The sequence below is a fragment of the Amphiura filiformis genome, chromosome 20 (assembly GCF_039555335.1).
Source record: "Amphiura filiformis chromosome 20, Afil_fr2py, whole genome shotgun sequence".
Classification (NCBI taxonomy): Eukaryota; Metazoa; Echinodermata; class Ophiuroidea; order Amphilepidida; family Amphiuridae; genus Amphiura; species Amphiura filiformis.
This window is the reverse complement of record NC_092647.1, coordinates 14,542,122-14,558,505: the sequence shown is the minus strand read 5'-3', so window position 1 is coordinate 14,558,505 and position 16,384 is coordinate 14,542,122. Positions and strand designations below refer to the sequence as shown.

The following is a 16,384-nucleotide window of genomic DNA, read 5'->3' as shown; positions in this document are numbered from 1 at the left end:
TACCATTAGGTCTCTATATAATACATCATATACATTTGCATGTAGATCTCTCCTGGGGTGACTTGGCATTAACAAAGAGGTGTCATGCATGATCACAAAGTCTCAAAAAGCACCCTACACAATTATTTGGAAGGTCTGAAAATACACCCTTAAAGCCATATTATAACATTTGCTGAGGAGGACGCCCTCACTGATTTTTTAAAATTCATTTTTTACACGATTATATTGTACTTTATTAAACCAATATACCCTGCAAAAATCAAGACTCTAGGTGGTGTAGTTTTGTCAAAATCAGAGATATTGAATAAAACGCCTGAATCAGCATTTTATTATTACGATGGAATTATTAGTCGAACGCATACACGATGTTAATAACACACAGTACGCACACGGCGTGTGGGACGGTGATCTACACAACAAAGGGTCGTACCACAACATAACCGAACGAGTGGTACGTATTGGCGACATACGTGCTGGTAGTAAATTCCAATTTTCTTTGCTTTGCCATGGTTGTTCGGCTCAAAACTAAAAGGGGATATATCTGACAATAAAACCTAACATTTTATGGCAAAGAAATGCCAATCTATTTTGTATGAAAATGTTATAATATGGCTTTAAAGCAAATATGATAAGTGCAATTTATCCTACCCTTAACAAGTAGTGACATTATTTTTACCCCTTAGTGAGTATATCATTCATTTTGTTGACCTTAGAATCCTTCATTACCACTGGAAAGCCAACATTTAACAATGTCAGAACTTTTAACATAAAATATCATGCTACAATTTCTACAGGTATATATTTTTTTAATTACTTTTTTTAGATACCCTATTCATGATACGTATACAGTGCCTGATCATGAAAAAAGACCCTTTTTATGCGAGTCTTTGATCATGCTTGATCATGTTGATACCCCTTGTCAATGACCAGTGGCCCCCCTGGGAGGTCTCTATAATACATAGTATTACATGTAATATCAAGATACTTAAATAACAATACAAGTCATCTCACACACTGAATGCCACCAATACCAACTGGTATGACACGCTGCTTGTCGGACATGTCGCTAGTCCAACAACACTAAAATTTCCTACATTGTACATTGTATACTTAGAGTGTGTCAGTCGGAAAAACAATTTAGGTGCGCTATAACAGATGCGCTTAGTCTAAAATGGAACATGTTGGTGTGTGTAGGATTAAAGCAGTACATTTTATATTCAGACTAAACATGAAATTATTGATTGGCTCCAAACAAAGGATTTGAACCAGTGTCCTTCACCATAACCATGGCGCAGTGCAGTCCATTCAATCAAATATTGTCATCAACCTATTTCATCGTGCATTTGTTTTGTGTGTGAGACAAACTGTTGCGGTAGATTGCAATCATGCTTTTGTTGAATGCATTAGAGTAGTCCGCCAAATTTACGGGATGATATGTCATATGCACAACCTCTATCCTTCATCACTTGTTGGCTTTGGTGCCCTTCTTTGTCTTTGCCCAGTGGCTTTGAAAATGGGTGCCAAAAAAATAAGATTCAAGGCTTGCTGGGCACGAACACAAGCTATCAAAAATAGGTTATTTATAGACTATCAACTACATATACATATATGTATACAACTATACATTGTAATTACATAACAACAATTATTGCAGAAATATTCTATGTACATGTATGCATAGTCATACAGTATTACCGTATATATGAATTTGCAGTGGTTTTACAAACTGTTCCAATGGTCTAACATACTGAACAGGCTCCAGAAGCTCGCTCCATTGGTTTCAAATACAGACATTTTTACTTCAACAATTCAAGGGTTGAGAACTAGAAAGCCTTAACTCACAATGGAATCCTTTTATAGAATCCTTTCATAGAATATCTTTTTGTTCGTATGTCTATTTCATTGGTCATCTTGCTCATTGACCGAGCAGCATACTCATACAAGAAGTTTAAACAGTTTTAACTGTTTACATGTAGGCCTATATGCTAAGGCCAAAATAGAGGTTTGTTTGCCCTTTCCCGGCCGACCAAAAAAATCCAAAAATCACTTGCCTTCTTCTTTTTTTAGGGTACAGATTTTTTTAAGTTGAAAAAAATGTAATTGTGACATGATTTTTACCTTTAAATAAACCAAATAAGTGACAAAACTACTCTTAGCCAACATTTATGATGTACCCTCCCTATTGGGTGAGCAGTTTATTTAAAACATGGAAGTGCACAATTAATATTCAGGTTATTTCACCATCTAGAAATAAACCATGACCAGCATGTCTGACATGTCTTTAAAAAATTGACCAACCAACCCTCTTTTCTTCAGCCTTTAAAGGGCAAACAAATATTTTTTAGGCCCAATTGATAAATATTTGTTGTAGTTAGACAAAATATATAAAAAATAAAGAGATCTCTACAGAAGGGTCGTGGCTGGGATATTTCTAGTGTCGGGTGGCATTTTATGAAAATTGTGCATATTTGCCAAGTTTTTGCCAAAATGGACCAAATTCTTGACTAATTCAATCAAATGGAGTAATTTTGACCTCTTTGTTGTGGGCTCCAGTGTTAAAATTGCAGCTGAGTGGTGTGCTCTGCCGCCCACCACTGCCCACTGTAGCTACAACCCTGCTCTACAGCCATTTAGCCTTATCAAACGATAACATTGTCAGGTAGGGTTTGACATTGTTCAAATCCGCATTCAGAAGGCATAGGTTGTCCCACTTTCCTAACAGTACTCTCTGCGATGACCTCGCACAACCCTTTACTCTGTCCACCTTGTAGAATCGTCCGCAGAAAATGACGTACACATCGCGATTGATGCGAAAGGCTTTCTTTCTGTAAGCAACAGGAATGACTGTTTGGTCTTGCTCCACACCGACCGTTGCCGTCCTGGTGTTGAAACTGGCCAGTAGCTCATGAACGCAGACTTGATGCCACTGGCAGCCATCTTCTTTACATTTGCAATTGCCGCCGGTTACTCTATAACACTTGCCCTCATTGGTCACCAAGCCAGTGAAATCTGAGACAGGGTGGTTTTCATTCATAAGAACGTACCAATCGCCGATACGTGATTGATCTCCATCGGCAATATAACAGTACAGCGCATGATCCACCACATTCTCGTCTCCTTTCCTCGCAGCGTAAACCAAAACATTTCCTCGGTGTGCTACCCCTGATGTAGGACCCAAGGTGAAGTGCTGCATCGACCATGCTGCCGATATGTTTCTCCAGACATTCTCCCGGATGCTGTATACCTCCGGAAACGTTGTATTAATACCGCCCCCAATGGCATAGATTTTGTCACCCATGGAAACGATAGTAGGATTCTCTCTACGATGATTCATTGGTGCCAGTGTGAGCCATTTATTGTTTAAAACATCCAACCTCAAAAATTGCGGACATTTCAGATCTCTTGGATAGCTTTTAACACCACGTGACACGTATAAGTTTCCTTTAGCGTTGAAGCATGTGTCGTCTGTATCCTTGGCGTCTTTCTCCGGCAGGTATGGAAATGTCTTCAGTGTCGTCCACTTATGGAATCGTGGACCGTAGAAACGGGCAGGTCTATCAATATATATAATTCCCTGCATGGAAAAAAAGATACAAGAAATATTTGTAAAGTAATTGTGTGTGACAGAACGGGTTCAAGCCCTTGCAGTGTCAAATGATATTCTTGTGAAAAAATTTCAACTGGAATTGCCCATTGTCATCACTTTTCAGAGGGTGGGCAAAGAGGGGCAAGACAACTTTTAAGGGGGGGGGGAACTTTGACAAAAATGGTTATATATCAGGGCAGCCAGCATCTCACAGGGGGGGCAAGATTTTCACAGGGGGGCAGCTGCCCCCTTTGCCCCCCTGGTTATGCCACTGCCCATTGTTATGCTTACATTAACAGTAGTCCTGGTAGCAAACAAATTGTAGTCCACGGTATGTAATGGTGGGTCACCTGGTTTGGCAGCATCCGTCAGTCTCATCACATTATCTATCATTTGCTTGCACTCTGGAATGGCGTAAAGATTCGGTGATTTGAATATCGTCATGGATAGATGACCTACGGGGACGGCTCCTAATCGGAGCTTATGGAAAAGCGGTGGCGCAAACTGCTTTCTGTTCTCCCAATCGTGTTGCAACCATGCCACTGTTGTGTCAAATACCTGGGATGGATAGAAATATGGATTGTGCATGAATTTGATATTTAAAATGACCGGTTTGGGTTATTCCTTCATGTAATTTTACACGAACTTAGGGTTAGGGTTTGGGTTAAGGTTATGGTTAGGATTATGGTTAGGATTAGTGGTTAGGATTATGGTTAGGATTAGGGTTAGGATTAGGGTTAGGATTAGGGTTAGAGTTAGGATTAGCTTACACGAAATAATTACATGAAGGATCGACCCACTTTTGGTTCAAGTTCCTTAGGGAATTACATGTAGTCAAGGTTAAAAATTTATCCATGTAAATTCTGTTCTGTCTGTCATCAAACTAACAGGTGAAAGCAGGGCTTCCTGTTTAAGCAACAACAAGAATTTACAAAATGTTGGTGCATACATTTTGGTTTTTTTAGAAATATAAGTCATGTACTACAGCATTTTCATTTTGTATTTTAAAATTCTAGAAAAAAGTGGCATTTTCAATTCAAAACAAATTCATACACTCTTAGATAGTGAGAACCAATCAGAGCAAGCGTTAGGAAAATCCAAACCATGTATTGATTGTGTATAATGTGCACTCCGCGTACTACATGTATGCACAGTGCTTTCGCACGCGTTCGCGTAGGTTTGATTCATTTTTCAGGCAGGTTGATGCATTTATATTTGGTTATATTTACCAATACTTTTAGTGATAATTTTGCTATAAAAACAGAAAAAATCATGTGTTTTTTTTCTCCTCGTGTATGAAATAGGTAAAATGAACATGTATTACTTGTTGCTCGAGAAATTGGACAAAATAATGCACTTGCGCTAAGATGTTGATGCGTCTAATGCACTCCCCCTTCGGGCTCGTGCATTAGACGAAAGCAACATCAGCACGCATGCATTATTGTGTCTAATTTATCTTCCTGCAAGTAATACGCATTCATTAACCTATAACTTATAAGTAAACAAATGTAACCAAATTTTGTTTAGCATCACCAGGGTTGGCGTGATTTAAATCAATTGATTTAAATCACGATTTAAATCACGATTTAAATCAAATGATTTTATAAAAAAAATCACTGATTTAAATCAACTTGTTCAATTTTTACCATATTTGATAAATTTAAGTTAATTTCTTCCTTGAATTGACTGTTTTACTTCATTTGTAATGCTTCTACAGCTCAACTTATCATACTTTTCCTACATTCGACCTTGAATGATTTTTGAGTTGACACAGTCATGAAAATAACTATAGATACTTGACAAGACCATTAGTAGCCCAGTTCTGAACCTTTTCATTGATCATTCATAACAATAGGTATCTGATGGATCAGTGAAGATAAGAAGGGATTATAATATCCGTAACCTTGATATTATAGTACATCTCGAGGAAAAAGTGCAATGGACATGTTTTCATTTTATGTTTCAAATATCCCACACATGAAAATTGAGGATTTAACCCAAAATGGAAAATGGAACAATTTATTGGAAATCTGCTTTAACATCTTTTTTTGACATCTTTTTCTGCACTGTATTATACCTAAATTAAGAAATTTGATAAATATTCAAAGAAAATATAGGTCATCCAAAAAATTGTGATTTTTACACATTTTGGGGCAAAAAAGGAAAAATAAGCAAAAATATCAAAATCTGTCTAACAGTTTCATTCATCAAGTCATAACAAACGGCCTACATGCTTAATTTCTAATAAAATATTGAAATTGTGAAAAATATAGGTATTTATTGATTTTCATGTTTTTCTTGCAAATATGCTAATAATATGCAAATTATGAAATTGCAAAATAAAGTTTCTACATAGCATACATCTTTCAAGTATGATGTTCAAAATGACAGACATCAAAAAGAGATTCGATGAAATGTAAAGGTGTAGTATCAATTTTGGTATGGACTGTCTGGTTAGGCAAAGTACGGTAAGTTGAGCTGTACACCTTTTGGGTACAATTAAATACCTCTATGATGTCATTTTATCTATTGCTAAAAAATCATTTTTAAGGTGCAGAATTCAACAGGTTTTTCCCCATGATTTTACCAAATTTTTCTGTGAAATTTTCACATCTGAAAATGCGTTTTGACTTTTTGTAAATACATGATAGGATTGTGCATATGTCTAGCATTCCGCTGTATTCTGGTCTCTTTTGACTTTATCATGGGGTATAGCAGTTCTTGGAATTTAAAAAAAAAAAAAAAATCGATATATTTTTTTTTTTTTTAATTGCCAACCCTGAGCATCACAGACCACCCAGTAGATGGTAGCTTGACTCCCAGCTCACTTTCATAGACTCATTCAGTGAAGTAACCTGCATCATACGTGTTCAAGCTTTTATCTTAACTTGGTCCTGCCGAGACTTGAACCCACAATCTCATGGTTAAAAGGCTAGCCCGCTAGTCCATGGACCAAAAAAGGAATTTCCTGTCTGGTCTATGATACAAATGCACTTATACATTTGTACCTCACCTCACCAGTGACAAGAGGCAATGAGCACTACAATTCAAGAAAATCTATCTACATTTCCAAATAAAACTAGTTTGGAGCTAATTTGATCAGAAAATAGTCTATTCCAGTCAAATCCCATACACCCCTATGGAAGACATGACCTTAATTTCTCCCACAGTGAGGGTGAATTTCAAATGGAGTTACCTGAATGGGTGACTCCTTTTGAAATCTACACCCCCTGTGTGGGAGATTAAGGTCATGTCTTCCACAGGTGTGTATGAATTTCAACTGCAATGCCCAATGTATGATTTTAAGGCATGTATATTTACCATCAATTTACAAATCAAAAGCAACAACTTAATGATGCTCTTTGAATATGTTCATCAGGACTGATATAATTTAATTTAATATCAGATTTTGTTGTACAAGTCCAGAATTTTACTCACGTTTTAGATGTTTCATTCTTATTCTTTGAGTCATGTATCAGCTACTGTAAATTTACAACACACCCTGGGGATGAGAGTAGGAGGACCAGGGGTGGTGCAGCGGCTGTATTGGCCAATTACTGATGAAATCAGTCCTGTTTTGAAATTAAGGTTCGATTTAAATCTGGTCAACCAGACATACCGTACCTATTTTTGACGGACGAACCCACATTGCGACTGAAACCTTCAATTTTCCTCAATCCATGACAATTTTCTCAATGACCCCGCTTTTCCCCCCTCAGAAAAACAAAGTGTGGTCACACGTCTGACATGACACCTGCCAGTATATACACCCACCGGGACACCCACCTGTTTTTCATCTGGTAGATCCAATCGCTTCAACAACTGTTCCATGATTTCAGCCGTGGCATGCATCACAAACATTTCTGATGGCTTGAAGTTCTGAGCCAGGTTTTTCTTGCACTTTTTCTTCATATCCTCCAGATCAAATTTCTCGGCTGTAAAGAGAAGCCTGATCCCTACTTCCACGCTTCACGCTCTGGTTTTTCAGTCTCTTATTTATAAAATGCTCGTGACTGCTTCATTGCAACGTCAACCTGTAGGTAATGAGCCATCTCAAACACATCGACAAAATTCTCCATGGAGAGATTTAATTCCCCGCAATACAGAAAAACAAGAAGTATCTCAAAGGCCCCTGCTTTGCCATTTTTGAGATCAACTTCTGGTTTGCGACTTTCTTGAAAACCTTTTGTAAACATCACGTTGAAGTACTCGCTACCTGCCGCCAGCACTACGCGATGTGCTTTGAACGACCTCTCTTCGACTTTGATGGTGATGTCGCACAAGGTTTGAGCTTTTTGTAACTGGTGGAGGCCATTGAAGGTTTTGAAGAGCTGACTGAGTTGAGATATACGTTTTCCAGTGTCTGTGTTGACAGCGTCTGCCATCCACGCTGGTGGATCGCGCTCATCGCCTGCAGATCAAAAATACAAATTGAAATGTTCATGAGTGAATTTGGAATAACTGCCTCTACTCTCAGGAAATAAAGATTAGGGTTAAGTTTTAGGGTTAGGAACAGGTTTTTGGGTTAGAATTTGGTGGTTGGGTGTGGTCAGTGCATGACACAACAGGCTGCATTTTTTTGTTTGCTACCCTAGGCAGGCTTTAATATAATATACCACCTCCGTCATTTTAAAACAGGCTTAAAAGGGCTCAGTTTATTGCTCTTGTTAACATTTTGTTTCCCTTCAAACCTTGCCGCCCACAGCACCTGCCGCATGACGTGGCAACTATGCAATTTTCCATCTTGATGTGGCAGTGACATCAATGTGTTGAAGCAGCTGTTTTGCTCGCACATCTATGCTGTTGTCTTTAAGCGTGTGCTTGTATACGGCATACGCCAGAACTTTGAGCGAACACTAGCGATATATGAGGCTGCACCAAATGAAATGGGCACTGACATCATTGCCACACCAGGTTGAAATATGGTATTGTATTCTTTAAAAAAACACAAGTTGTTTTCTTCAATTAGCTGATCAAGGCAGACAGGGCTCTTCAAGTCTATACTATTAAAAAAATACTAGCATGGGGTTGAAAATGAGGTGATAGCAATGGGTATTCCAGTTAAAATCCATACACCCCCTATGGAAGACACAACTTTAATCTCCCACACAGGGGGTATAGATTTCAAATGAAGTCACCCATTCAGGTAATCCCATGTGTAGAAGATTAAGCCCAATGTTTGGAAAGCTAAATAGGAGCACAGGGCAATAACTTACGGGAGACCTGCATTGAAATAGGGTACTTAACCTGCTTTTGAGAGGTATGTATTGTGACTGCTAAAAATTATGAACAAAAATGGCAAGGGTGAGTGGGTCCACAATAAGTCTCCTGCAAGTGCTTTTTAACAGACATCCACACCCACCCCACCCCTCACACACAATGTACATGTATATATCTTTACCATCCATCCATAAGGAATTCTGGACGACAGCATCGGCCAACCATCCTTGTTGATCACCTTCAGAGTTATCCATGCTATGGCTACCTGTATGCAAAATACAAGTGAAATAGATGTTCAAAGTGGGTGATCTGATTGACCGGTCTCATATCATCACATGCAGATTACTATTTATGAATTAAAAGTTTCCTGTAGCCGAGTGGTTAAAATATTGGACTGGTAATCTGCAAAGTTAGCACATACACTAAGGTGCCAAAATCTGAACTTTAATGATTTTTATGATCCTCCAAATGAGCATTTATCAACACAAGATTGGATGCTAAAATGTGCAAAATTTATTGTAATACTTCGACATTGGGAGGGTGTACATCCCCTTCTACTGACAACAAAGACACAAAGTCCACCTAATTCTTATTATTGAATATATTGCCCTGCACTACAAGCAGGTTGCACCCATCACCTAGTGAGAAACATCCTAGCCCTACTAGTATCTAGGGCCTTTTGACTGTGGTGGTCCAACATCATGCTATATCATAAAACCTGGAGCCCTATATCCAGAGAACTGCTAAACCCAGACTGCTAATTCCTCGGGTGGAGCGGTTAGTGGGTTTTAGCGGTTCTCGGATATAGTGTGTTTAAAAGGCCCTATACTACATGTAGTAGGGATAAAACATCCCAGCATATCATGTCCTTCATCATATATGGGTAAAGTCAAAAATAATGGCACCGTTTTGGTTTTTGATGCCTGCTGTGCAAATGAAAAAGACCAGCAAAAAAATTCATCTTTCAAAAAGTGTGTTATGATTTTCTCTTTAACCACAGCAATTTGTAGTGTCATAGCTGTCATGTAAAAAAATAATATGCCCAATTTTCTTCCCCATAGGGTCAGGAGTGTTACACTTTAGCGTGACAAGAAAAGAGGTACTTGTTTTTTAATCATGCACTGCAAAAAATATACAAGTTGCAAAGTGTTGCATGGGTTTTCATGGCATTTTGTGACGTGTCTGCTATTATTAAGTACCAAATTCTTTCATATTAGTCGCTTAATAGTCTACTTAGGAACATGTGAAGACTACATGGTGCGAAAAATAAAATATGTTCCAAAAATCACTTCTCGCCAGATTGTGTAGCATTGTAAGGTTATGATGACAGTAATAATCTATTTCAGTCTGTTTAAAGTAAAAGCAACATTTGGGCCAAACTTGGAAAAAATAAAACTTGCGTGATATCAAAACCGTTTTCTTTTTAGAGCGGGTTGAAAAGAGAAATTCTGTCTCGTCAGGAGTGTTACATCAGAATTCAACTTGATTTTTTTCATACACCAAGTTGGCAATATTCATACATTACTTTTTATTTTATTGGTGTATTGCTTGAACATGTTTGCTACAGCTATCTAAATAGTCAATGTCAGGAGTGTTACACAGAATTAATTAATTGGCAATAATTCAAATTTCTGAAGAAATTACCAGTCTGTTAGTGTTCTTTTAGCCCTGAAACTATATTCCTGAAGCCAAACTGCTGCAATCATGATGTAAAGACCTTCATATTCAAGAAATATGTACATAAAAACATGGTTTTCATAGCTTGACCAAAATGTTACACTCCTGACAATCAATTGTAAGTAATATAGGCTCAACAATAAAATTGAACTAATGTAATTCAATTTTTTGCCCCTTTTTGAGATAGCCATAGACAGTGTCACCAAAAAATTACAAAAACTACTTTAGAAAATGTGATTTGCAAATTTATGTATTTGAGGCTATACAGTTACTGTAGCAAAGTGTCAGGAGTGTTACAAAAACATGTAAGCTGGGCTCGAAAAACAAAAATGAACGTAAATCACCTAAATTCTGTGCCTTTTTTGAGAGGGCCATAGATGTTGTCAACAAAAAATTACAAAGACTGTTTTAGAAAATGTAGTTTATAAAATATTTCAGGCCATACAGGTAGTGTACAGTGTCAGGAGTGTTACACAACTGTACTACTTTGATGGATCCTTACATCAATTTGAAGAACAATGTGATGCTAAAAACTTCAACACAGTTTTTGCACATCATAGTGCATGATATAAACTTAAACAGAAAATAATTCAAGATGTTTCTTTTGACAAATAAAAACTTTTGTTCATGATTTCCACACATTTTTAGGTGTTCAAATGAAAATTTTAACTTTTTTTCCAAAACTTTGTTTCCTTGACAAAAATTCTACATGACTATTTTAGTATAGTGTCTAAGCAATTAATTAAAACTCAAAGAATTACATATTTGCATAATTTTGTCAAAATATAACAAGGAATGACATGGATCTTTTGTGTTATGTTTCTGAAGATTTTGGACTACTTTAGCCTATAAACCAGTTGAAAAAATATATTTAGTAATATTACTGAAGTAATTTTTTTATTTTTTCTTAAATTTAGATATGTTTTGCTTACAATAAGACAATAATTACATCTCTGAACACTGTTTGTAATTTTGACACTTTTGTCACACTTTGGTGCCATTATTTCTGATTATACCCATATATATGTCTGCAATCATAGATTGAATACAAAATTATACAATGTACATGTACTGCTCTTTCCAAAGATATTTTTAAGGGGACTCAATCTTTTGTGCGTAACTAGAGAGGGCCAGGGGATTCACTCTATCATTTAAAAAATTATTTGAAGAAGTCAAAGAGCCCTAAGAATAAAAAACTGTAGTGTAATTCATGCCAGACACAATTTCTATATGACAAAAATTAATTTTTGTAATTGATCAAAAAACAAACGTTTTATATCAATTTTAAATTTAGCCTGAATCCGTAAATATGGTACCTCTCGCCCTTTTTTAGGTCACAGCTGTTTTTACCATTATGCAACAAAGCATTGCTGAAGCTATACTGCGCCAATAAAGTATCCTTACACTTGGAAAAATAATCACAATTTCAAAATTGAACAAGATTGGGGTATATTTGTTTTTTTAATAGATGCACTATCTAATCCTGCACATTATGACACCACATTGAATCCGATGTGACCTCAAGAAGTAAAGTTACAAATAATTGAATAGACGAAGGTCCAGTTTTAAAAGTGACAAACCGGCCTATACAAGGCGCAAAAAGATTCCAACAATCGCAACACAGACAACACATTTTCTTCAATGAACTGTTATTTAGAGCAGTTTTTATTTCAGTTTTTACTTCTCTGTACTTTTCATAACTTTCATTTTATTGGCAGTTCGTTTGTTTCAGTTTTCTTTTGTTCCTTTTGTTTTAAATTAAAGCCAAAAGCATAAATTAGCCATTCACCACTCTCAAACCAGATTTGTGGTCTGTGGAGTTTTGAATAGGCCAGTTTGTCACTTTTAAAACTGGACCTTCGTCTAATCAAATGCTTGTAACTTTACTTCTTGAAATCACATTGGATTCAATGTGGTGTCATAATGTGCAGGATTAGATAATGCATCTATTAAAAAAACAAATTTACCCCAATATTGTTCAGTTTGGAAGTTGTGATTATTTTTCCAAATGTAAGGATACTTTATTGGCGCAGTATATTTCACATACATGTACAAAACATTCTAGTGAAAGAATGAGACCATACACTGTTGAAATATCTTTTGTTGATTTCGAATGATAATGTCATGAAGTCGTAAATTTTAAGGTCAAATTCCTAAAACCAAAACAAAACATTGCGACGCAGATATTTCCCGACTTTATCATCACATCAGTGTCTTTATTATTTGTTTGAAACCTTTCCCAAACGTTCGTGCTCTTTATGCATAAAACGGCTAATCTATCTTTACAAAACGCGTCTTTTTTAGTAAACAAAAGGCTAAAGATGGCATTATGAGATTTATCATTTATCATAACACTCCTCCACTCAAATGCCACCGTGGGCGAGCGCTAGACGCATAATCAAAGGGAGTTTCGAATCGCTGGTTCGAATCCCAACGATTCTTCAAAATTCATGATCGCATTCCGAAATGAGTCACTTGTCGGTAAATCATGTATCGTATCCTTAATCTTTAAAACATTACAGGTGTGAGTGATTTAGGGGTTCATTATATTTTCATGAGAAAGTCTAAACGATTGTTTGTGCCTGTGCTGTGGGGTATAAACAAAAACAAAAAACTTGTTTATGACCGGAAAACAATGTTTATGCCCGGCTCTCGACCAATTACGCACGAAAAATGTTTCACTCTGAAAATAACTCATGCTCGTAAACATATTTTTACACACAAATACAACTTAGGAGGTTCAATATTACAGGAAACTGACTCACACCAATATTTAGGAGTTGAAATCACAAAGGATTTAAAATGGAAAAAACACATTAATCAGATATCAGCGAAAGACAACAGGGCTCTTGGTTTCATTAAACGTAATCTCAGTTCCTGCACTGAGGACATCAAACATACATTTTTTTCTGTACAGCTTTTAAAACCTTCATAACACCAACAATTGAATACTGCTCCGCTGTATGGGATCCCTATACCCAAGATCAAATTTACCAACTAGAAGCGATCCAGCGTCGAGCAGTAAGATTTATCAAAAGCGACTACAGCAAACGCACCAGTGTGACCAAGTTAATGAAGGCCTTAGACATGGAGCAACTGTCTGACAGGAGAAAGATTGATAGACTTACCATACTTCAGAAAGCCAGACAGGGTCACCTGGCCCTGCCAGTACAAAACATACTACAACCACCCCACCATCTTACTAAGCAAAGCCACACAAACTCATACCAAGAACTGCAAGTAAATAAGGACGTTTTGTCGTTTTCAAATACTCCTTTTACACAAGAACAATCAAAGACTGGAATTCATTACCGGCAACACTAACTCAGCAACCAGACTCAATTAGCGTTCAAGAAAAGCATTCAAGATCATCTAAAAAGCAACTAAGCAGTCCACACTAGTGCGCACACATTAGAATCCCTCTCCGCCTTGACTCCACTTGGGGTGTTGGAGAGTATCCAAGCAGATGCAGATGCAGTTTAGCAAGTACATGTATGAACAGAATGATATGGTTCAATGCATAGCAAATTGTTAATTAACCTATGGTACTTAAAGGGGCATTTCGTGATCCACAGCCTCATCCCCCCACTTTTCTCAAAACAAGTTGAGATTTTTATATCACTGGAAACCTCTGGCTACATAATGTTTATGTACAAAATATTTCTTGCAGATTAATTCGTTTAGCAAAGATATCGTGAAATTTGAATTTCGTTCTGGTGCACCAGAACGAAATTACAACGCATTGTCTATGGAGCAGTGTAATACATATAATCATGCATAACTCGCGAACGCAAAATCGGAATCAACTGAAATTTTGGGAATAGGTTTTTTTCGTGGATATCTAATGAAAAATGACATAAATAGAGGATGCTAGGATCACGAAACACTCCTTTAATCCTGTTATATCATTACTTCTACATGTACCATGTCTACAATGTAACGGAGAGTCGAGAGAATAAAACATCTTAACTTAAAACTTTGAATTTTTTACTTGCTCGAGAAGTCTAGCCAAGAATTTGCTCACCGATACGATAGCTTCACACAGGGCTTAGGCAGCCAGCCATGTAGGGAGTGTTTTAGACACCCAAATTTGTAAATTATACACACCAAGTTTTTGCCCACATGGCCTATACTTTGTACACAAATCTTAAATTTACATACCCAGTTTTTTGAATTTACACACCCAAACCTTCAAATCCTGCCTAAGACCCTGGCTTCACATAATAATTTCTGTGTAAGTTTAAAGCAATGGAAGTTCAGAAGTAAACACAGCCGATCACGACAGGTGATTGCATCAAAAATGTTGCACTTCAGTAAAATTTTAGACTGTCCAAAATAGGCAAATCTTGCTCAAATAACAAAAGATACAATTGACTCATCGAATTAGTCCTGCCAGCAAGATTTCAGTCTTTATCATAAACATATTGACATCTACGGACCTAAAGTCTTGCAGCGGTACATGTACAATGTACATAGGGATGCACTGTACGTTTTTAAGAAATCCAAACTTCAAGCAGTATACTGAGTTACAGTTACTGGAACTAGCATCGAATGCGTAACTATCGCGTGCAAATTCGAAACTCTCGAGTTCTTGAGTAAACATTAGTACAAGGAACCCATACAACAGTAGTACGGTAGTAGCTGTGCAGTCACGGCAGTGCACCAATACAAAATGTCATACCAAAATCAGGGCTGTCAACTTTTTTGAATTGCTTGGCGTGAGACAGAGGCATACCGGGATTTGCCGTCTATAATGTTCATTTTTTGACCTGCGATTATTTGAACCACGGTCCTCGAGGGGGGGTGGGTAGGGACAACAAATTATTTGAACGATGCGTGAGATTTTACTCATTTTCCACCTTTTTGCATGAGATTTACTACCTAGGTGTGAGATGATACTACCTTGGCGTGAGACCGAGAGAAAGTGACCCAATGCATGAGACTCACGGCCAATGCGCATATGCGTGAGAGTTGACAGCCCTGCCAAAATACCGATAAATGATGTGTCTGTTTTGCCCGTTTGTAGTTTGCATTGCGAACTAAGTAAACATACCAGGGGTGTTGAACTGTTACCTGTACCAAGAAGAAGAAATATAAACATTACATGGTTGCTAAACATGAACATGATGAACACCGTGTCCATGAACATGATGAATGATCTATCGTCTATTATATTTATAAATAAGCTTACTGGAACTGCCACTCCCACTCGTGATGGGCTTAATGATGATGTTGGGGAAGGTGGATGGGCTCAATCTCCACTTGGTCCAGGTTCTCTGTCTTTTGTTATCAAACATCTCAGTGGATAAGACGATTAAATTATTAGAAAGTCCATCATTACGTAAGCACTCAGCAACAATATTCTGAAACGCAATTCAATGAATTACAATACCTGACCTGACCCTGACCTGCCCTGCCGGGCGCACACCACTAAATAATCGTCCCATTGAAATACGTGTAAAAACACCAGTTTTATTTATTCGTTTTAAGGCCTTTTCGGCGCTTTCTGAGAATTTTAATGATAACCAGTCGATTGCAAATCGATGAAAGTTTAACATATGTTTCAATGTATGGGTAGTCTTCCACCTCGTTTTCCCAGTAGGAGCCGCTAAACAGCGCCCTCACTGTTTTTGACATGCTCTCATGACTGTAAACCCGTTTCTGTCCATTTTTTAATACGCGGACCTATTTTATCGATAATTATAAAAATGCGACTTTTTTAGTGATTCAAATTCATGCACAGGCTTTACACTTTTATTTTAGCTATAATTCGCTACTCTTTCTGATTATTAGTCCAAAGAGCAGCCCATAATACCTCAAAAACTTTCTGTATTTTACCGGAACTTAGTAGGGTTGCACAAATGGCGCATTGATTTAGTGGTGTGCCCCTTCAAGGAATTC

General features: G+C 37.3%; 1 protein-coding gene across 1 annotated transcript; it reads right to left on the bottom strand.

The window, feature by feature from the left end:
• Positions 1-1,551: 1,551 nt before the first annotated feature.
• On the bottom strand, positions 1,552-15,874 carry LOC140141801 (kelch-like protein 14). The gene is made up of 5 exons (XM_072163664.1): positions 15,675-15,874; positions 8,988-9,071; positions 7,373-7,997; positions 3,878-4,144; positions 1,552-3,574 (listed from the first exon to the last, which is right to left on the bottom strand). Exons 3-5 carry the CDS (start codon positions 7,496-7,498, stop codon positions 2,621-2,623), a joined length of 1,347 nt encoding a protein of 448 aa, XP_072019765.1. The 5' UTR covers positions 7,499-7,997; positions 8,988-9,071; positions 15,675-15,874; the 3' UTR covers positions 1,552-2,620.
• Positions 15,875-16,384: the final 510 nt, after the last annotated feature.

Coding starts and splice junctions, on each gene's coding strand:
- LOC140141801 (XM_072163664.1), bottom strand. CDS start 7,498: ATGAAGAAAAAGTGCAAGAAAAACCTGGCTCAGAACTTCAAGCCATCA. Junction 4,145..7,372: donor ATCTACCAGATGAAAAACAG/GTGGGTGTCCCG, acceptor TATCCATCCCAG/GTATTTGACACAACAGTGGC. Junction 3,575..3,877: donor CTACCAGGACTACTGTTAAT/GTAAGCATAACA, acceptor TTTTCCATGCAG/GGAATTATATATATTGATAG.